The sequence below is a fragment of the Candoia aspera genome, chromosome 1, assembly GCF_035149785.1.
Source record: "Candoia aspera isolate rCanAsp1 chromosome 1, rCanAsp1.hap2, whole genome shotgun sequence".
NCBI lineage: Eukaryota > Metazoa > Chordata > Lepidosauria > Squamata > Boidae > Candoia > Candoia aspera.
Genome location: NC_086153.1, coordinates 57,898,589 through 57,921,244, shown reverse-complemented (window position 1 = coordinate 57,921,244; position 22,656 = coordinate 57,898,589). Strand labels below are relative to the sequence as shown.

Here is a 22,656-nt window from a genome sequence, read left to right as displayed (position 1 = left end):
CAATAAAATTGGTTGAAGCTCCGGAATCCACGATGGCCTCTAGCTTGACCTGGTGCTCTGGGCTGACGTGCATGATTACGGGTAAGTAGTAAAAGGCTTGCCTGGAATCCTCGGAATGAGCCCTCCTTAATTGATTGATGGTCTCCCTGCTGAGCTCTGTGGATGGGAGACTGATGGAGTTTCCCTGGTTGGAAGCAGAGGCGGAGATGATTCCTGTTTCAGCTGCTTGCCCTGGGGGTCTTACTGAAATTGCTTGGCCTCTCACTGGGCAAGCTCTCACCATGTGCCCCTGGGCTCCGCAGTAGAAACAAAGGGCTCTCTCTCCTTCTCTGCCTCTCAGCCTCGGAATTCAGTCTCCTGCTTGCCTCAAACTGCATTGGTTCCTCTTGTGCTGAGTGAGTGGATGCTACGGAGAGAGCTGGAAATCCTGGAAACACTCTGAGGGTCTTGTTTCTCCCCGGCTGCATCTGCCTGAGCTCTTCTAGCCTGGCATCTATGACCACCGATAACTGATATAGGGCTGCTAACGTAGCTGGTGTTCCCTGGCGCACTAATTCATTCTTAATTTCCTCATCCAGCCCCTGTTTGAATTGGTCTTTTAATGCACTCTCATTCCAGTCCAGATCTCCTGCTAATAACTTGAAATCCGCAATGTAGAGTCCCACCCTCTTGTTACCTTGCTTGAGCCTCCGAATTTCCCGGCTGGCCGTGGCTTCTCTGATGGGGTCGTCAAAGTGTGCTCGGAACCCTGCCAAAAAGTTCTGGTAGTCGTTGAGAATCGGGTCATTGTTCTCCACCATGGGAATAGCCCATTTGGCTGCTGGTCCCTTTAGCAGGCTTAGGATGAAGGTGACTCTGGTTCTGTCTGTGGGAAACTCTGCCGGTCTGCTGTCGAAAAACATAGTGCACTGTGTGAGAAATGTTCTCAACTGTCCTGCTTCTCCTCCAAACTTCTCTGGTAGACTGTCGTGGGATCTCAAGACTACTGGCGGAGCTGCTGCTGCTGCTGCTGCTGGCGCCGGTTGTGGGTTAATTGGAACTGGTTGTTGTAACTGCTGTAGCATGGCAGCTTGTAATGTGTTGATCTGGAGATCTACTTGTTGTTGGTGTTGTTGCAGGGCTGCTGCCAATTGTTGGATGGCAAGCCGCATTTCTTGGTTTTCTGAAGACATTTCCAAACGTCTCTCCTTAATTTCTTGTTCCTCCCTCTTTCGATGGGAGTAGGAGTTTGTTAGGATTGATGTCCTAACAGCCAGGATACACACTGAGACAAGGAACTGGTCTCTAATGTTTTATTGCTAGTACATAACAGGAATCCTAACAAACTAAAGAAGCGTGGGAAAAACCCAGACATATAAACCTCAAAGGTTAAGGCGGTCCCGATCTGTGTCTCTTTGAATGGCTGACCAATTCCTCAGTGCTACGCATGCGCTTAACAGTCTGGAAGGGAGCCCCCTGCTCGTCATCCTTACTCATGACATAAACAACAACATACAAAAGCCTATTTTCTGGTACAATAAAAAGGATTTTGGAAACTTCAAATTACAGGAAATGAAACAAAAGATATCAAGAACAGGGAAACATTCATTTATTTAAAAAAAAACCTATCTCCAAGAACAGCTAATAAACAAACAAACAAAAAGATAAACATTTAAAAACATGTATCATACAAACCCTCCCCAGATCAATAAAGTGTCCGTCTAGATTTAGCATTGTGCATCAACATAAAACCCCAAACTTCTAAAGGCATAGTACATTGTGATATAATAAATGAACTAAGAGCACAGTTCTGAAAGTGTCCTGTCTTTCAAAGCTCTCAGCAACATTCAAGTTAGGCTTAATACTATATTCAGAGTGCAATCCAATTGGTACAAAAAATTAAGAGATCACTTTATTATTCAGTCATAAGAGATTTGCATGCAGAGCTGGGTGAATTCTCCAGGTAAATTGGCCTCTGACTAGCATAAGGAAAATGAAATTATGCATATTTTAAAAAAATGCTTCATTTAGCTCATAAAAATTGTTTGCTGCACCAATTGTAGACCTTGGGTAGGTCACAACAATCTGTGTACTATACAATAAAATATAAAAATATTAAAAACATAAAATAACATAAAGACCATAAAAACACACGTAAGATTTACCATTTCCAAATTTCTCCTACCTTGATATATGGTAAGTTGGTTTGTTAAAAAGAAAAGCAGATTATCAGCCATGATTTTGACCAAAACTCAAGAGTAATAGTTATAATTATATTGGAACAAAAATTCTACATATATTAAAAACCCGTTCTTCAAAATATAAATTCATAGTCAAAAATGAAAAGTATAATATGTAGCAAATGTTAAAGGGAATTTACAGAATTCTATTACAACTTCATACAGTTCATGCCTCTTCAATATTTTCCATCTTTCAAGTTAAAGATACTGTCAACCATTTAATGTAGAAATACAAAATTGTCATTTATGCAAGTTGTACCACCATTTAAACTTTTTAAAATCTAACTAGCTGTAAACTACACTGGCTTACAAGATTCCATGTGGAATCACAGTTGATTGATTTGATGTCATTCTTGTCTTTCCTCATCAAAAGTCACTCAAACATCTTTTTTTGCCAAAGTAATGTTACCTCTGTGTATGGTGTTTGTGCCATTGTAAGCTATCTAGACTTTCAGCTAGTGGGAAGTATCACAGGTAGAATGGTAATCACAGCATGCAAAATCCATCAACTCAGAGCTTATTTTCTTGATCACAGGCCTAATTTTGCTGAATTAGTTCCCACTCTCAGTATCTCCCAGCCATAATTCACATCTTCTTCATCTTCTTCTTGCTGCGCTGGTTGAAGACTGGTGAAGAGCCCATCAAACTATCAGGTGAATGAGAACCATAACTGCTTTCAGAACCATTAGGACTCTGTGGCATTCCAGCTTCACTCATGCCTGACATTGGCTCCTCAAATACATCACCGCCCAGGACTCCATGGTGCCCATGAACATTGCCCTCCTCATTCTCTTGTGGTTCCATTTTTACCGGGGCCAAGTTCCAAAGAGGGGAAGTGTTCACCTCACCACCTGGCAGAGAAAGAGAGTGGGACAGGGGGGTGGAGAGGGGTGGAGGGAAGGAGGAAAGAAGGACTTTCTCATCAATCAATAAAAGATGCAAAACTGTAACTCTTCATAAATATGAGAGCTGGGGGAGAAGCACTGCAACCAATGAACTGGTTAAATGACTAAACAACGTATTAAAAACAGAGAAGAGTTATACAAGTACTGTTAATGTTTTCAGCATCTCTTATGCAGTAAGAAAACTTTTACTTTCAATGAATTCTGAAAAGAGAGTAAACCAACAGCATGAGTAACTCATCGTGAAGCAATAGACTAGGTTAAATACTCTGATACTACTGAAGATGGGGAAATAGAATAAGAAGATGACACCATAGAACCCACTTAACATTCCTGAAAGAGATGCACACTTTGTGTCATTTTAAAATACTATATAAATATACCTAAAGTGTGCACTGCAGAGGACTGTTTGCAACCTAACAAAGGCCATCTAACAAAAAGAAGATTCATCAAGAAAAAAAGAACACCTAGTGTACATTCTTAACAATCATTAATCTACTATTGGATAATTAGATTTAATATACTGCCAACACATTAACCTCAAATACAAATGCACCCACTTCAAGCAATGAGTGATTGTTCCCAAATGACCTAGGAATAACTTGGCTGCATTGTTTCCCTCAGTGTAAAAGTGTTTCACATTTTCAAGGCATTGTAGAAAACTCAGTATCAACCCTTGGCAACCACATAGACAGATTATCTCCATGATGATCTGTCCCTAACCTGTTTTTCCAAACTCAAACCCTTACAGCTGTAAAAGTTTAGGCACCCCTGATCAAATTATGTTTCAATGCATGTCTAAGGAAACAGAAGATGACCCAACCTCTACATCATACAATGCAGGACATAATGTCTTCCTGCATAATTGAATGCATGCTGAATATTTATGTGCAGTTGCTTAGATTGAAAATACAAAAACAGAGACTATAATTGATGTTAAGTTTGGAGACCCTTTCAGTTAGTACTTTGTAATAACTCCTTTGGCACAGAAAACAGCCAGTTAAATGTCTTTCTATTCTTGCTTTTGGAATGTTTTACCATTATTCCTTGCTTATGCTCATCTGTGACCCTAATAAAGATTTAACTTGATTGTTCCTTGCAGAACGAACTCTTCTAGTACAGAAATATTCTTACATCTTGTAAGCATTACATATTTGAGATTTCCTCCACATTTTCAATATTCAAGTCTGGATATTGTGAAGGCCATTCCAAAAACTTTGTGTCTTTCTTTCCAGTAACTACTTCATGGTTGATCAGAAGCCACGTTTCAGATTACTGTCCTGGTAAAATATCCAACTTCTTTTCAGTTTCTGTTTCTGGATATTTCCCCAACCTTCCTTCAGGTCTTACAACTGTGCACCCATCACCGCTGTAATTAAGTCCCTGCACCTTGCCTCTCGTTACCCTCTTCTTCCCTTTCCCAGTATTATAGACTTCTCCAGAGAGCTAGGTCTTCACATAATGACTCCATAATGTGTCACTGAAATTATTTTTTAGAATATGTTGATATTTAGTCGAATCCATTCTTCCTTCCACTTACATAATGCTATCTGTGTCACTGGCTGCCATACAACCACAAAGGATAATAGAGCAACCCCAGCTTAACAGTTGGCAAAGTATTCTTTTTTTGAACATTTAACCCCCTTTTTCCCCTCCAAATGCATCTTATGTGTGTGGCTGAAAGTACTATTTCTGTTCCATCAGTGCACTTTGTTCCATACTATTTGAGGTTTATTCAAGACTTCCTTTACCTACTTCACTCAATGACTTCTATAATGAGGTTGGAGAAAAGTTTTCTTCTGATGACTCTCCCCTGCAGATATGGTGAACCTGTGGAAAACAACTCCAGTACCACTTAATATTTTCAGTGGATTATTTGAAGTGATTTGGGGTTCCAGTTTTGTAGATTTGACTGGTTTGGGGCCATTGTAACAGATTTTTTTTGGCCTACCCAATTGTGCCTTGACTTCAACAGTTCCATTTCACTTCAGTTTCTTAACAGTGTTTCTCATAGTTCAGTTAGCAAGAAGCATTTGGACATTTTTATAGCCATTCCCTGCTTTGTAAAAGAGAATTTTCATTTTCAAATGCTCAGAAACAGAGGTAACTGTGGGGAAGCAGGTGGGGGAACAAGGACATCAAGATGGTAGTTGCAGCCATGTTTTTAATGTGTGTCGCAAAATGTAAAAAGGGTGCGGCTTTGATTGCAGAGTCATGCCTTACCAATCTGACTGGTTTTTAACCACCCTTCCCCACGGACGGCCCTGCTCAAAGAGCTGCTTAGAAGAGTCCAGAGTTGCTGAAAATAGGCAGAATGGCAATCACAAGCTTAGCAGGATCTGAGTAGTTGCTCACTTGTGGAATTATCTTCAATTGATAATTATAGCTTTAACAAGTGAATCACCTTTGGAAGTGATTATAAGTTATTTATAAATAACTTCCTGAGGAAAAAAGTACTGATGAACTGGAAGGGTGTCTAAATGTCTGCCATAGTCACTGGTTTTTTTTTATTTTGAATCTGTAAGCAACTAGATATAAATAGCAAGCATGCATTCAGATTTGCAGAAAGACATTAACTTTGTACTATGCAGAAGTGGTGTCAGCTTTTGTTCACTTAGGGATGCACTGAAAAATAGCATTTGATTGGAACTTTTGCATGCAACTGTATCACTGCATTTAAATGCAACAGATTCTCCAAGAAACATCAGTGGAACTGGACTGAGAATCTTACTAGAAAGCTGAATATACCAACATTTGGTTTGGCAAAGCATATTTTACTTTCCTGACTGCAGATAAAAGCATGCAAAATAGTTGGAAAGTACTGAACGGTGTAATAAAAACCATTATTTGATTAACAATGGTTTATTGAATGCATTGCAATTGATTGGGTTCATCCAGCACATTAAGCCATAAACTATGGTTTACAAACCCTAACAACTGTGTTCACATCATACACAAAGCCAAAACCAAAAAAATCGTATTACAGCTTAGTGTTAAGGCAGCCTAAGCAGTAACTTTAAAGTGCGTTGTTTGTAAGTACAAGCAGTGGACAGATGGCATGTATTCTGAGATTGTTAGCCAGCAAGCATTAAAAAGCAAATCACAACTCCTCAGGGCTTAAAAAATTATAAAGAACATAGCATTTTGTTAACAACCAATTTCCAAGCTAACTTTATCTAATGCTAGAAATTTAATTCAGCTAGAAGTGAATTTAACATTTTAAGGGCCAGTTCACAAAAGACATCATTAGCAATTTCCTTCAAGTAAGCTATAGGGTTTTTTTTCCTAGCTGTTTTAATTAAAAAATGATTACTGATTTTGTCCTCTAACCTTGCCTTTACCCTCTAAAAACTAAATAACATTTCAAGGCTTAATAGACAAGCTAGCATGACAAATGATAAAACTACTACATTGATATCCCAGCATCTTCCTTCTACCAGCACCACAATACAGGTACAACCTTTCACCCAGAACTGGGAAACCCAGAGGTACCAAAGTACCCTTGGACACCTGTTCTTTTTTTAATATAAAACACAAGTATTTCAACTTATTTTAAAAATTAAAAGCTGAAATGCTACAGAGCAAAGCACCAACTTCTACTATATATATTTTTCAAAATGCATCTGGGCCTCATATTGGTCTCACAAACCTTCGTAAAATATAAAGTTAAGGAGTGCCTGCAGCCTAGAGCTTTGTTTGGACGTCTCCTCACTTGTTCATGAAAAGCACAAAGACAAGCAGGAATAGTCAGGAACATCTTGCAGGACGGCAGAGTAGAGATGGCGACAGCTTGCACAAGAAGACTGATACTTTATAACTAGTGATGTTGCCACTGCAACCATTTTGTGAAAGGGCCCACAAAAAAAATTAAGTTTTCAAATATGGCCATCATTCTGACAGCTGACCCCAGCTTAGAGCAAATGAGCCATATCCTGCCACATTTTCATAATAAAAATTTTCCCATTTCTCCCCTTTCTCTCTAATAGCATCTTCCTTGATATTAATTTAATTGGCACTATTCTGTTGTGATTTAGGAAACCCATTAAGACTTAGCTGTCCCATAAGGCCTTTGAGAGTGACTGAGCCCCTCCTACAGTACGAGTTATTCTGTTTTGTATAGAATTGTACATTATTGCTCCTTGATACAGTATGATAGGTGAGGGGGTTTTTTTCCATTGTGTTTATTGTTTTCCTCTTTTTACTGTAACTAGGAACACAGGGTACTTAGAATTAGTTATGACTGAGGCAGTGTATAAGCCTGACTAAAATAAATAAAAATTAAATAATATGTACCAGAGGTCTGTGGAGAGGCCTCAGTTTCCAAGTTGGATGAAAATCGTTCACTCTGAGCTCCAAGGACTCCAACAGGCAACGACTGGTCTCCAGATGCCAGATCCCCCTCTAACTCCTCACTCATGGGAAATGTGATGTCACTGACAGGTTCTTCCTTGATTTTCACAGGTTTCAAATCTTCTGCTGCCTTCTCAGGGTTTACAAGCTTTTCGTACTCCTCAGAGAGTTGCTTGCTAACCTATTGATAAGCCATGGAGTAAAGAAAGAACAGCTTGATTGTAATAAAGTGTTAGATGCATGAAGGTACAACACAGCCACTGCCTTCATGACAAATTCACCCTCATGAAGATGTCATTTTCCTCCTACATGCCCTAGCCTCCATCTCCCTTTGTGTCTGACTTGCTTGGATCTTATAAACTAGAGAAGCAATGGCTTTGTTCACACACCACACTAAGCCATAACATTGTTTGTTTCTTTGGGGCTATATGTGTTCATGGGAACTTAGCCATTGTGATTTATAAACCATGGTTCATGATCAGCCAATTCCAGTTTATCAATTCTTGGTTATGGAAACCAGATTTCGCACAATGTACAAACCAGATCATTGTGTCTTGATGCAATTAATCCCTGGCTAATGGACTGCACAAAGCCCACAATCGTGGTAGGTGTAATACATTCACCCATTCACTTATTTAGAACAAACTAAATAAGATGTGTAGTTATTGTTCAACTGTATTTATTAATCTTTTTTCCAAAAAGAAACTGAATACTGTCCCAATAGCTAACCCCACCAAAATATTTCTGTGCCAATTCCACTGAATTATACATGCTTATTTTACTTTTTAAAAACCTCCCAACTCCAAACAAGACAACAAAAGTCCCAAAATTTCAGTCTTACTCTTCCAATGATGTCACTATGCCATTGCCACACCACCTGCAGCCTTTGAAGGCCAAACAATTCATTTTTAAAAATGCATCTCCTGCCTTTGAAAAGGTTAGTCAACCTATCTTGGCTGATGATTTTGTTTGTTTTGTAACATGAAGCTTCTGTAAACCATTCAGGTAGCACATTAGAATCCCATTATTGGAATCACATTTGAGATTCGAGTCAGATGCTTCTGATTTGATCTGATGTTAACTAAGCAGTATGGGAGGCTTTGCAAAATGGTTCTTTTTTCTACCTCGACTCCAAACTTGTGTAAAAAATACCAAGATCCCCAAAAGAGAAATCACAGGTCTTGGTGTGATAAGTCACCAGGTATCTAAATTCCTTCTGTATAATGGAGGTTCTTTCAGAGTAGGGGAAAACAGTGCAGGAAAGAACACAGTTGCAGTAGTTCACAATCAAACATTTGATTATGAACTGCTTATAAGCTGCAGATGGAAGGAAGAATTTCCACTTATTTATTTAAAACATTTATATAGCTGCCCATCTTATACCAACTCTGGGCGGCTCACTTCTTTCATGTATCTACTTGACTTAGCAATCTAGAAAATAACTCCTAAATACTAGGGAATTCTGAAAGAAGGGATTTTACCATCTCTAGGAAAATCCCAATTTGAAATGAAGCAGTGGAGAAATTCCTCACAAATGCACCAAATCCCTATGCTGGGCTGAGTAATGAATCATTTTAAGTTCACAATGTTGAGTATGGTAGTACTGGAGAATTTCAATGTCTGTACCAAGGCTGCCTTGGTAGAACCAGCTCTAAATTTCATAGCCATCATGGGCTAGCCCACTATATTGTAGTTAGAAAACATGGTTCTCCAAGATTAATGGACTTGTTTTATATTCATTGCCACTCCCTCCAGCAGCAGGGTGATCTTGGACCAGTCACTCTCTCAGTCCTGGGAAGGAGGCAATAGCAAACCACTTCTGAAAAACCTTGCCAAGAAAACTGCAGGGACTAGTCCAGATGGCCACCAAGAGTCAAAAACTGACTTGAAACACACACACACACAAAATTCTGGAAAACATTACTATTACTTCTTGATATAACTGAATCATTCCCTAATCATGTTAAAATTGGATGTGGATAACTTAATCTTCAGGAATAGAAAAAAATTAATGTCTGTTCTGAGAGCTGCTGTCAGAAGAGGCACAATGAGAACATGGTTCTTCACCTTCCTTTATAACTTTTTCCAGAGAGTAGCATGGGGGACATATGCTTAGCCCCATGTCATTTAAACTGCAGCATGACACAGAATTCCACGTCTCATCATAATCAATATCTACATGAAGCCAGTCGAGGAACATGCACAGTGGAGCAAGGGGACAGTAGTATACCAATGCTATTCAGCCTCTTTTTCCATTCTATCTGTAGTGGATGAGAGACTATGTATGGGAATTGACTAAAAGAGCCCAATAAAATACATGTGAACAAGATGAGGTGTTATTGCTAGGCTTTTCAAAGAAGTGTGAAGACTGCTTATTATGAGAATCTGTTCATTTGTCTTACTCTGATTACACTTTTCCTCACCTGTAGCATATAGCTATGATAGTCTTTAATCCGATGTTGCCAGAACTTCTGCAGAGAGAGCACACTGCCAATGCCCACTTCATGGAAGACCTGTTCCATAACATCTGGGAAAGGGATCTGCCCAAGCCGAGCTTCTCTGTCCACAGCACAACGCAGAAGTTTGGCAAACTTCAGGCAATATTCATGAGCAATGTCTGTCAGAGTCTCCAGAACACTTTCATGGGCACATTCAAAGCCAGCGTGAGCCAAAATGGTAGCTATAGACTGGTAAAGAAGCTGGCGGCAAGAGGTCCAACTCAACTCTATTACTGGCTCTCCTTTGCCTCTAAAATCAGAGAATGTACAATAACAATGAAAATGGAAGACAGAAGGCATGCTAATGTGTTTAGGAACAAATATTTAAAGCATATCTAACATCCTAGCTAACTTGGGATACCTAGCGTGAAACACAAAAAACATTCCTGCATCAAGTAGCACGTTTGGTTTGACTTCAGAGTTAGCTTTTTTGAAGTAAAAATATACAATAAAAAGAATGCTATCACACACACAAAAAATTCAGAGTTAACAGTAAGTGTTTGCTTTAAAACATCATATCTAACTTTTTAAACTTTAGCTCAAGGCAACATATTCATATTAATTACAACAAAATACAAATTATTTTTGCTGTGCTAAAGCTAAATATTGAATATTTGTACTATTTAATCCAAACTTTTCTAGAGCAAACTCTTTTTAGAAATTTGAAATCAAATATGCTAAACATTTGTAACACTAACTTTATCCTAAAGTTTTAGAGATAGCAGCCTTAGGATCAGGCTTCAAATTAGGCTGAGATTGGAAGCTGTAATATATACATGTTTTAAAAAAAAATTCCCTGCAGGATTATTGTCTGAAATAACTTGAATATTTTTATTTTTAAAAACAGGTTTACTTCTTAAATCTGTCAAAAATACTAGGTTAAGATTCCCTAAACCAGACATTCATGAGAATAACTAGAGAACCTTATAATGAATCTCCATTCTACTAAAGACTAATTTCCTTCTGTTTTTACAAATAATGTTCTGGAAAAAATGTGCTTCTGTTTAACCATACCTGTAGATTAATCAAACAATAAGAAAAGCTTCAGTTCTGTGAACTATAAATATTTTATATTTATAAAATATTTGAGAGTCTAATAACAACAGTCAACTGACAAATCTAATTTTCCAGTTCAGATCTCTGACGCTTGATTAACAAAACTGCAATATGGAATTATAATATTAAAATATAAAGTTGTAACATACTGTAAATACATCTAGCTCAATATAGTGTATAAATGAGTGCCTCTCATATGTACTGAACAGAGCTCCTTTCACCCTTGGCTGGTATCCTCTAACACATCCAGAAGGCATCAGATTCAAGGAAACTGGGGAAATATCTCTAGGATTTCAAATAGGTTTTTTTCCTCAATCATATGAAGACTGCACTTGAGGCCTTTTCTGTGCAACACATATGTTCTATCAGAGAGCTGGTATTTGTCATGCTGCAGACACCCCTGGATAGTAAAATGTTGACATATCCCTATTCTTTTCCAGCTGAGAGAGAGATTATACACTTCTGAAAAATCACAAGTCTGTTAAGCTAGATAAACCAAACAGGGCTTAGTGTTAGTGACATTTCAGACATTACAAAATGGGTCATTTTCTGTTTTGATCACTTAAAAATGATAGCTCTCTGTCCATTAAACATTCTCAGAGGAAGTGATAAGAAACTCAATCACATAGCAAGTTTAAATAGCCAATTCCAGTGGCCTATTTCCTGTTCAATCAGTGCATGAAGCAAAGGAATTTGGGCTGATTTGATAGGTGCAGAAAAAGCTGAGGTCCATTCAAATAAAACTACAGGCTGAACCTATTGGCCTTTTCAAAGATAAATGATAGTTTGAAAACAGGTCCAGGAAAGCAAAGATGGCTTTCTTACAATTGCTTCTATTTTATAAAACAGTACACCTGCTGGGCTGTATTTTTGAGCCATTGAAGTGTAACAAAATTCCATCTCCTGATACAAATTTCCTTCCAGATAAAACAAAGAATGATGCTAGTAAGTTATAAACAAGATTGACTAGCATCCAATATTCAAAAATAGAAAAGCTTGTTCTCTACCTTTTCTGATTTTGATCTAGCAGTACCAATTCCTTTCCTAATTATCCTTTTTTCTTTCTTTGCAATAGAAAGTTGCAGCAGATGCCACCCTTAACTATTACCATCAGTGACAGGCTGGCATTTTCTGTAGTATCAGTACTGGATTCCGAGACTCTAGCAGTCTCAGAATACACATAGTTTGCTGTGCTGGTTTTAAAAAGTAAGAGGCAGCAGTTCAATGGCAGACTGCTACTGAATGTGGGATAGAAGAACACAACACGAGGTGTGACTAATCCATTCCATGCCTAAGATCCCAGGACATTAAGCAGAAATGGGATTCTGGACTGGGATTTGAAATGGTGAGGTGTCCCAAACCCGCCACGGCTTAGTTCCTGATGTTCCATGTTATTAAGACTAGTTATTTCTGAACAACTGCAAAAGATTGAAGTTAATCATATAAAAGGTAAAAAGGGTCTTTCCAGGTGATTAGAACAAATAGACTGTACCCATACAGCAACACTGCCTCCACACCTATAAATGAACAAATAGTGCAATATGGTATTTTTGCAGGAGCTTCACTGTAAGGGACCAGAACCCAGCAAGGGATCATCTCATGAGAAAAGAATTGTTTAAAATTAAGATAATGGAAATGGAGGAGGAAATGGTAGTGAGCACACTGGACTATAAACTTCAGATTAGTGCAGCTCAATCCAAGCACAATTATCACTAAACCAAAGTTCCTACAACACACCTGTAAAAGTCACCTTCTGGATCACTGTGCCTCAACTGAAATGGCACCTTGGGTATTTTACTATCCAAAGTAAGCACATCATCAGGGAGAGGTGGGGAGCCAGGACAAGTTGGCAAAGGCTCACTTCCTTCCATCTTGATACCCTCCAGTTGCTGTTGGTTCTGAGTCTGAGCTGTGGCAATGAGACTGCGCAACCTCCTGTTATGTTGGATCAGCTGGACAGTATGAATGGTGAGGCTACAGGGCTCTGAAGGAATATCGAGCATGGTTGTGGGTTTAGGCTTGTTAGACGAAGGCTGATGCAATGGAGGATCCTGGACCTCTACAGTACGGAACTCCCGTTGAAGCAAATCAAAGGAGCTGCGGTTGGCCTGACTGGAGGAAACTGGAATCTCACCCCAGTAGCGGAGCATCTTTTTTACTGGTTGACTGAGTAATACTAGAAATATTCAGGTAACAAAGTGACTGTCCTATGAAGAAGACTGACTCTGCAGTATCCTTGTTGAAGATTAATTTTTTGATCTGGCAAATTGTGGGGAGCAGAGAATCCAAAAATGTACTATTGAGTTCTCATTGCAGCTGAAGAATTCATTAAGTAACACAGTCTATATGAGTTAACTGAGCAACATCTTCTTTAAGCAGTAATGTTCTCCATGTCCCTAGAGGAAAAAAAAGAAATTGGCAAGAAGTTATAGTTTTGTCTCAGAAAAAAATCCATGAATTTATATCAAAGCTAGAGACAAAACCAAGTAACTGTTGCCTTTTATATTTTTGAAGGAAATATAGCCATGGGGTTTTTTGTCTGAGTAATCTTTGGTGCAAAAGATAAAGAAAGATCTCACCACTGTATGTTGCAGAAAAAAAATTGTTGTCGATGTTGTTGTTGTTAAAGGAGAGTTCAAGATGACATTCTTCCCCAAAAGAAGAGGAAGTGGTAAAAATATAAACACAGAAAAAAAAATCTATGTAAGAACATGTTTCTCCACCTTGCCAATCCTAAGGTTGCCACTCCAACTGAAACCAATCCTGGAGATTGCTCCCTATGTTCATCCTATAAATATATGCATGTGGCACACTTAAATATGTATATGCATATATGCATGTCTATATGTATACCTGCAAGAAGCCATGCTCCAAAATTATACAATGTAATTAAATATTTATACAAATTACATTAATTGCTGATTAAAATTAATGGTCTATAAAATAAAGTACCTCTTTTATAAAATTAATTCATCCCCCATTGGATATACCAACCATTTTCTCTCACACAGAGAAACCACTCTTATACAGAGGAACATGCAGGTAATACGCACACACACACAATCTCCTTCCTTCCAGCAGAAACAGCAACGAAGAAGGAAAAGAACAGATGGAGATTGGGCAAGATTAAAGGGCAACTGTATTGTGAGGAGAAAAAGTAACTACACAGAGAAGTAAAGAAAAGATAGAGAAGTTTAGATGTTTAGATGTTACAAAAGAGTTACATCCACAAGGCAAAGAACTCCTTCCAAGCAACAACTAATCTTCAAAATCACCACACTTTTTAACAGACATACCAACAAAAATGTGTCCCTTTGGCATTGATACAGTACCTTCTATTCTTTTTAGCAAATGGAAGAAGAGCCTCCAAGATTGCATAATGTATCCATGCACATAGGAGCAGGGGAAGATCAGAGGAAAAGAGATTATGAAATGTGCAGTCATATAATAGTCTTAAAATGGAGTGGAGAAGATACTGTGCAGAATAATTACTAAATTTACATGATAGGAAAATGATTTTTCCCCATATCATTACTTGAAGGTGGGTGTCTTCTTACCTTCTCTAAAAAAATTAATGAAATTAAATATAAATGAAAGCTATTTTTAATTTCATTCTTCCTACTGCTCACCTTAAATATTTTAGACACATAAAGTGAAAGCAAGAGTCACTGGTGAAAACCCTGATGAATTGAAAAATTGAATGTAGCCTAAAGGAGACTGACAGAAGACCAGGCGGCTATGTGCTATCATTGATCACAAAAGCAAGAGCTTACAAGAACATAAAGAGGGAGCTACCAAGACAATCCAAGCAAAATTATGTCCATTTAGTCTCAAAGATTCAGAAGTAAGTGAACTACTGAACAACAACAATAAATGTTACTGATGATTTTAGACCCCAAGCCATGAGTTATTTATGCATAATTTCATAACAATGTTAACTTTTAATCTGGATCATGCTTTATTACTTTTATTATGCTAACCTTCATATCACCTTTATGAATTAGATTGTATTTCCTCCAGTTAGCAGACTGGTGAAAATTGTGCATCTTGGTTTAAAAGCATGAAATTTGACACACAACCAGTGGCCCTTCTAGAAGCAGGAAAATAACAAATATATTATTCTGAATTTTAAAAATTTTACAACTGGAAAATATTCTATGAACAAGGGAAAGATAGTTCTCAAACAGCATACTACACATGTCCTTTACATGGAGGGAGAAGATATTTCTAAGAGAACTGGAGTTTAGAGAAGAAAGTTAGATTTTAACAGCAACCAAAGCAGACAACCTCAGGAAAAGCACCTATCAGATGTTGAAAGAGCACATGCAATAGTGCCTGTCTTCTCCAAGGCTATTATGTGGCTGCCTATAGCTTCTATCCACAGAGGTCTTTGATGCAGAGTCATTTTTAACTTTTGTAGGAATGAAAGAATGACAGTAAAGGAAAGTGAATCTAGCATAGCAATCCTTACTTTACCTCTTTTTATGCAAAGTGTTTATAATCCTGAAGAGACTAGAGTAACTTCAAAAAGCCAAGGAGAAGATGTCCTGCAGTGCTATTCTTAATTGCACAGTACAGGATACAATTTTCAGGAATACATTATATACTTCAGAATGAACAAAACAGGACATTTCTAGCTTTCTAGCTGAAATTTATTCATGAAGTAAACACATTTTTTTAAAAAAAATCCTATATAGCAAACTATATAGGATTAGGACTTCAGTTGGTGACAGCCAAGGGAATGCTGCCATATAACCTAAATATCAATTGTAGCAGGTAGCAAAAGAAGGTACTGTAATAACATACAATTTCTGTACTATTGCCAAGAAAATTACATGGATATCTCCATGAAGCCACCCAGCTAAATTGGAACAAGATGTGATTTTTTAATATATACCTACACAAAAAAGTTTGCAAGTTTGTTTTGAACTCATTCATATTTGTCACGTATATTAGATCAGCAAGTAATATAAATCTATTTCTAGCAACAGAAGTTGTGCTCATGATATATAGTCAAATAGCTGTTCTGCTCATTTTAATACATATGAGATCTGTAGTTCATTAAATGAGTCTAGATTCACATAAGTTGATGACAAAGCCAGAATGTGAGCTTAAGCTCCCTCATACAGGTTCCATGTCCTGTAAATAGATGAAACTACTTAACAATGGTGGAAATATTTTGTTGTTGTTGCTCACATTTATAACTGGGTTCTAAGCATGTGATTGCTTTTAACCTTGATTAAGCCTCCACATACTTTAGATTAAAGCACTTCTACTCCAGACCAGCTCTAGCTCTTAAAGTTGTCTGAGGTTCTAGAGCAGCACTCCCTAATCTGGTATGTACAGGTCCCATAATTCCCAGGAAATATGGAGGATGTCAGATTGATCCAGAGGGGAAGATGCTCTCTTTCTTCACATGGACACTTACTACTTCCTTGAAAATAAACACAGAAATGTGTCTAGTTTGTAAGCCTATTCTCCTGGACAGCTTGGCAGGCTTGAGCTGAGGCACTCTTTTGCAGTAGTTCTGGTTTTTCCTATTGAGTCATATCCAGACAGTGGTGCCTAGACTGCACTGTACCTTCAGGTACATCAGTCAGATGCTACAGTGATCCATCTCATAGTATCACCCTTAAAGTAAGTGATTAGATCACATCCTCATTATCCTTTAAGTGAGTTTTTCTGTGATGAAAACTTTTCACCCTAACTAAAAACATCAGCAAGATGATAGTGCAGAGCAGTGTTTCTCATCCTTAACAACTTTAAGATGTGTGGATTTCAACTTCCAGAATTCCCCAGCCAGCAGAGAACAAAGAGAACGGCCTTGACAGAGAGAGGGGAGATCCATTAGCAAAGCAATGAGAAGGAATACACTGCTTAAGTCCAAACAGTGAAGGAGGAATGTGGAAACATCTCAGGCAACTTCCTAATTCATGTAGCATGAGAGAGAGAGGTGGTAAACCATAATCGGGGGAGATGGGAGGTGGCAAAATTCAAAAAATAAATAAATAATCAGACTTGCAAGATTCTGTTTCTATAGCCAATCTTAATAAAAGTAGTTTCAGTCTTAATGTGGAGTTGATTTCTTGGTCTGATCTTAGATCAAGATCAAGTTGATCTTGTCTGATTTTAGGGCTGACAGGCTAAAAAGTGATTTGACTAAATTGCTATCCACACTTCTCTGGGAGTAAAGGCCACTGAACACCATGGGAATGAATAGGCGTGGTCAGAGTTATAGGGCAGAACGACAGTTTTATCCACAAACGTTCTCTAAGCCAGTGCCCTCTAGCAGCCCATCGTCTCTGTAAACATGGATATTCGTTCGCATCAGACTGGAGAAAAGCTGGTGCACGAGACTTTATCCTAAGAAAAGAACCTCGCACAACTGTCTCACACCCGAATTCTCCCTGTATTCCTTACGAGTAACCACAGTGGTTTGTATTCACTGAACGAGGCTGCAATGGCTTTGAGGTTTCAGCCCATATCCCTGTCATCAACTTAACCATAGCAACAACGCGCGGCCTTACCGTCCAAAAGACTTTCAGCACCGCAACGCTCGACAAGACCTCCGGCGGACTGAGGAATTCTTCAGCCTCAGGGAGCCCTCAAGGCCAGCTTGGTGAAACTTTTTGGAGATACCAAATAGCACCCAGCGTTTGGCCCTGAGATCATGGCCGCGTCCTTTCTTTCTTCCCCTCACCCACTTCCCTCCGCAACAGCCTGGGAAAGGACCGCTTCTCCCGGAACCGAAGTACCAGGGAAGCAGTTTCTTGGGGGACGCGTTGGAGAAGCGGATGTGCTAAGATGGCGGATCCTACCGAGGAAAGGGAGGTGGCGGAGGATTTTAAGAAGCCGGTTTTGCCCCCTCCGTTGCCTCTTTCTCTCGCTCGAGGAAAGGAAGCTGAGGCGATGGCTCCCAAGCGCCCCCACGGCCCTGCTGTGGGCCCCTGTCACCCTGTCCTTCCCGGGTATCAGGAACCACCGTGGGGAGGCTGTCCCTCAGGAGAGGACGCCTCCAGCTACAGCCTGGAGACGGTAAAAGGCGGCACGGTGCTGGACCGTGTTAGCCTCGTCGGCCGGAGCTGGCTGCTGGTGGGCCGCGCGCCGGGCTGTGACCTCTCCTTGGATCATCCGTGCGTGTCGCGGCACCACGCCGTGCTTCAGCGCCGGCCGCCGCGGGGTTCCGCGGAAGGGGAGAAGCCGCTGGCGACGGAGGGCCCCGAATCCGGCTTCTATGTCTACGACCTGGACAGCGCGCACGGCACCTTCCTCAACAAAGCGAGGGTCCCTCCCCGCACCTACTGTCGGGTCCGGGTGGGCTACGTCTTGCGTTTTGGGGGCAGCAGCCGCCTCTTCATCTTGCAGGTGAGCGAGTGAGGCCCCTTTTAGAGGGAGCAGCCTTCAACAGCTGCACGGCTCCGGTGCAGGAGAGTCCATATCGATGTGGCTCAAGTCCTGCACGTTACTATTTAAAAAACAAGTGTATCCCATGGAAATATTGCTAGCAATCTCTTAAATGGGCTTTTGAAGTTTATCCATGTAGGTTAGTCTTTAATTCTAGGGCCAGTTCAGAGACAGGCATCCACATTTATTTTGTATTTATGATGTGTGGCTTCCAAAGGTAATAGGGTTATTTGGCAGTTGATTTCTATTCATGCCTGTTATTGGGATCTTTAATATGGGTGTTTTGTTGTTGTTGTTCTTGGTTGGTTTGTTTTTTGTGCCTTTGAGTCAGTGTTAACTCCAGTCAACTGCCTGGAAAAGTCTCTGCAGTTTTCTTGGCAAAATTTTGGAAATAGTTTGCCATTGCCTGCTTCCTAAGGCTGAGAGAGAGTGACTGGCCCAAGGTCACCCAGCTGGGTTGGTGCCTAAGGAAGGACAAGAACTCACAGTCTCCCGGGGTTCTAACCTGGTGCCGTAACCACTACACCAAACTGGCTCTTTATAGTATCTACACTATGGAACAATAGGAAGAACTATACCACACAGAAAAATAAGAAATATCAAAGTGGTTGTGTGTGTTGTGGTTATATATTACAGTAGGCTTTATATTTTGAGGAGTTCCTATTTTCCTTGAAGATTTGTACTGAACATGTCAAAGGGATAAGCACAATTTTATCTTGTTACATCTTTTTTTTAAAAAAAATGATGAGTGATTGGCTAATAAAAATGTGGGAGATCTGAGTCTTGTGCTAGTATACATAAATACACAGTTTAAACAGTAGAAAATCCTGCTCTCATGTGAACAATGTCAAAAAAGGCAGAAAATATGGAAAGTTTGCATTTTTAATGTTATGAGTAGTTGATTGAATATGATACCTGCACATTACAAAGCTCCTTTGATAGTTTTCATTACTCTCATTTGCAACTTGCATCTGATTTTTTCCAGTATTGCAACCACATTTGTCTTCACTGTCTTTAGCAGTTGTCTGGTAGCTTTAGCATGAATGCTGGTAATTAGGATAAATGAGAGGTTGATTTTTCTTGTAGTGTGAATGTTACCCTGCCCAGTTAAAATACATACATACATACATGTGTTGTGTATATGTCTATGTGTATGAGCTAAAATCTGTCTCCAAGTATGCATGTATTATTTTTGCAATACCTGTGAAATTTGGATAATAATCACTGAAAAGTAAGACGCAGTTAATTTAATAGGACTTAATTCTAGGCATACAATTTTTAAGTTCATAAATTTAATCTCCAGGGGCCAGAGGAGGATCAAGAACCTGAATCTGAATTGACTGTAACCCAGTTGAAAGAATTGCGTAAGCAGCAACAGGCCAAGTTAGAAAAAACTATGCTGGGGGATGATTCTGATGAAGATCAAAAGGAAACGGAAATAAAAAGAAGCGAAAATAGTCAGAATAATGATTTAAGCTGTTCCTGGGGAATGGGTAAGAATATAATATTTTGTTGCCAGAATCTTCAGTGATATGTGTTCATGGAGCATATTTTGCATTTATTTGCTCTGATGCTTTGCAAATGCAATTTTCTTCTGAATTAAGATTCCTCACTATTTACATATTTACCACTTTCCTCAGCCATATTCTATCTGAAGTTGTTTTACAAATTCTTAGTATGAAATGTTATGATTAGGGATTATTTAATAGACCCTGTGTACTCATAAAAAAATTTACCAGTAATGTCCCAAGAGAAATGTCTAGACACATGCATTATTTTTTGTTCTGGGAAAATGGATCCAGGCATGTGTGAGCAATTGGTTTATATTCAAAGAATCCCACCTTATGTCTCTGGTTTGGCTAAACTGTTATCTTTATAGTTCACAGTACTATATTTATCTTTAAATCATCCTCTGAGGCAAAAAGTTTTTTTTACTAAAACAAAATCTAATGTTAAAAATGACCAAAATCATCAGAAATTACAAGTAAATTTAGCATAGCATAGCATTCATACAATCAAATAAGTAACAAGTTTCTTTATCAAGGCTTGTAGTGAATTTTGCTGGACAGATCTGTAGGAACCATACTCAAGTAAGAAGAAAGTGATCCATTTGAGATAGCTAAATTTGCTTAGTTATTCATATTTCATGCTTGACATATTTATAAGTAGCTAACCTAAAGTCATGCCATCTTCTCTCCCAAACATAAAATATTATTGTATCAAAAATCTATATTGATGTACTATATTTTTCCTAAAATAGATTTACATTGATACATTCATATTCAAATCTTTAATTTATAAATTTGTTCCACCAGATTTATTTGACATGCTTTTCTAAAACTTTTTCAGTCTCGAGTACTTACGTCCTCCTTCCAGTAGCACTCTTCTCCATAGCCCCATGGGGATGGATCATTTAATCTGTAATGGTAAAATATTGGGGGATCTGAAAAGGATCTTGTGTCTTTTTTACAAATTTAGTACGGCAATGAGAAAGATTTTTCTTATTCATAATAAAGAGATGGCTTTTCTATATTTGTCTGGAGATCTTTTACAATGTTAAAAAAAAGTATAGTTAGGGATGATCCAATAGAGCCTGTGTACTCATAAGCGAAGTTACCAGTAATGTGCTAAGAGAAAAGGTTCTTTATAGGCACTTCATTAATTAACTAAAGGAAATAAGAGATTATGAATAAATGGATGTTCTCACAGTGGAGAAACTTAAACAGTGGGATCATTCAAGCCCTTGTTCTAGAACTAGTACTTTTTAGTTATCCAGATATGTTATATTTGGAGTGGTGAGATGGAGCAATATCACTAAATAATTTAGATGGCTAGAGCAAGGAGGCATTCCAAAGCAATCTCTCTATATTAACAGAATGGGCACTAAAGTGGCAAATGTGGTTCTATGAATACAGTTGCCTTCACACACTGGGGCAAAAACTCCTAACTCAGCTGATGACCCAGTAACAAAGCATTCTCAGGGTTATGAAAGACAGCTGGATGAAAGCATTACTTTTTTCCATAGTTGGAAAAAAGCAGTGCATAATAAATCAGATTCCATGTAAAGAATTATTAAGAAAGTGAATCTATAACAAAATTGTCAATATAATGCAACCAGTCTCTGGTGCTGGCAATATGTGCAAAATTCTGGTCAACGCATTAAGAAGAAAACCTTTTAGAACTAATAAAGATGCTGAAAACAGCAACCAGATCAATTTTCTATGACTAGAAGGTTACAACATTCAGCCCTTGGAAAATTTCAAGCAATATAATTCACACACGGTCAGAGAAAGGTTAATCTGGGGAAAGTTTTTCTTCCCCTCTCTTACAGTAAAACACATCATCTTTGAATGAAGCTGTATGATGGGAATAAAAATAACTGCTACTTCACAACACATAAAGTTAAAATTTGGAATTTGTTTCTGGAAAATATGGGTAGTTGATACTCCTATCAACATGGGACTGGATAAATGTATGAAATGAAAGGCTGCAGTGGTTACTAATCATGGCTATATTTTCTCCAGTATTGAAAGCAATATCCTTCTGAAAATTAATTTCTGAGAGATAAGTAGAAGTGTGATCTAGAACATGTCTTGTTTTAGATTTCTCATAGGCATCTGGCTGGCAACTCTGAGAACAGAGTTCTAAACTAGGTAACAGCAGCTATGCTAAGTTAGATCAAAGTTTTATGTTACTGTCTTCTGATTCATCTCTGATGCCTAATTCTACCAGCATTTATTTTTCAGGGGAAGATGCAGAGGAGGAGGAAGAAGGTAAAGAAAATCCAATTGCTGTTGAGTTTCAGGAGGATCAAGAAGCCTTTTATTTGAAAGATCCCAAAAAGGCATTGCAAGGGTTTTTTGACAGAGAAGGTACTTGTGCAGATGTCCACTGCATTTGTCTCTTTCTGGTGACATATTGCTGTCATTTTGAGTTTGCCTGTTTGATTCACAGTCATATTTAAGTATCAGTTTAGGCCATTAAAACCACAATAAATATAAAACCAGTAACATATGTTGAATCTGTACATGTAGATAGAATCATAGAGTTGAAAAAGGCCTTATAGGTCATCTGGTCCAACCCCATGCTTAGTGCAGGATCTGCTAAAGCATTTCAGACAGCTCACTATCCAGTCTCTGTAGGAAGCCTCCCAGTGAAGGGAAACATTTGCTGCTGAGCTTTTAAGTCCCCAAATTGTTTAGTTTTTTAACTGACCTGAGAAACTCA

General features: G+C 38.6%; 2 protein-coding genes across 4 annotated transcripts in view; one reads left to right on the top strand and one right to left on the bottom strand.

The window, feature by feature from the left end:
- Positions 1 to 1,581: 1,581 nt before the first annotated feature.
- Positions 1,582 to 17,822, bottom strand: SUPT7L (SPT7 like, STAGA complex subunit gamma). The gene is made up of 5 exons (XM_063304723.1): positions 17,553 to 17,822; positions 12,763 to 13,421; positions 9,895 to 10,219; positions 7,415 to 7,652; positions 1,582 to 3,070 (listed from the first exon to the last, which is right to left on the bottom strand). Exons 2-5 carry the CDS (start codon positions 13,173 to 13,175, stop codon positions 2,805 to 2,807), a joined length of 1,242 nt encoding a protein of 413 aa, XP_063160793.1. The 5' UTR covers positions 13,176 to 13,421; positions 17,553 to 17,822; the 3' UTR covers positions 1,582 to 2,804.
- SLC4A1AP (solute carrier family 4 member 1 adaptor protein) overlaps positions 17,798 to 22,656 on the top strand; it is a 27,444-nt gene continuing 22,585 nt past the window's right edge. For all 3 annotated transcript variants that reach the window (XM_063304713.1, XM_063304706.1, XM_063304697.1), the window contains exons 1-3: positions 17,798 to 18,390; positions 19,733 to 19,922; positions 22,176 to 22,301. In XM_063304713.1, coding sequence (XP_063160783.1) covers positions 17,830 to 18,390; positions 19,733 to 19,922; positions 22,176 to 22,301 — 877 coding nt within the window. In that variant the 5' untranslated portion in view covers positions 17,798 to 17,829. The remainder of the gene's footprint in view (positions 18,391 to 19,732; positions 19,923 to 22,175; positions 22,302 to 22,656) is intronic.

Coding starts and splice junctions, on each gene's coding strand:
- SUPT7L (XM_063304723.1), bottom strand. CDS start 13,175: ATGCTCCGCTACTGGGGTGAGATTCCAGTTTCCTCCAGTCAGGCCAAC. Junction 10,220..12,762: donor CCAGAAGGTGACTTTTACAG/GTGTGTTGTAGG, acceptor CTCTGATTTTAG/AGGCAAAGGAGAGCCAGTAA. Junction 3,071..7,414: donor GGCCTCTCCACAGACCTCTG/GTACATATTATT, acceptor TTTCTCTGCCAG/GTGGTGAGGTGAACACTTCC.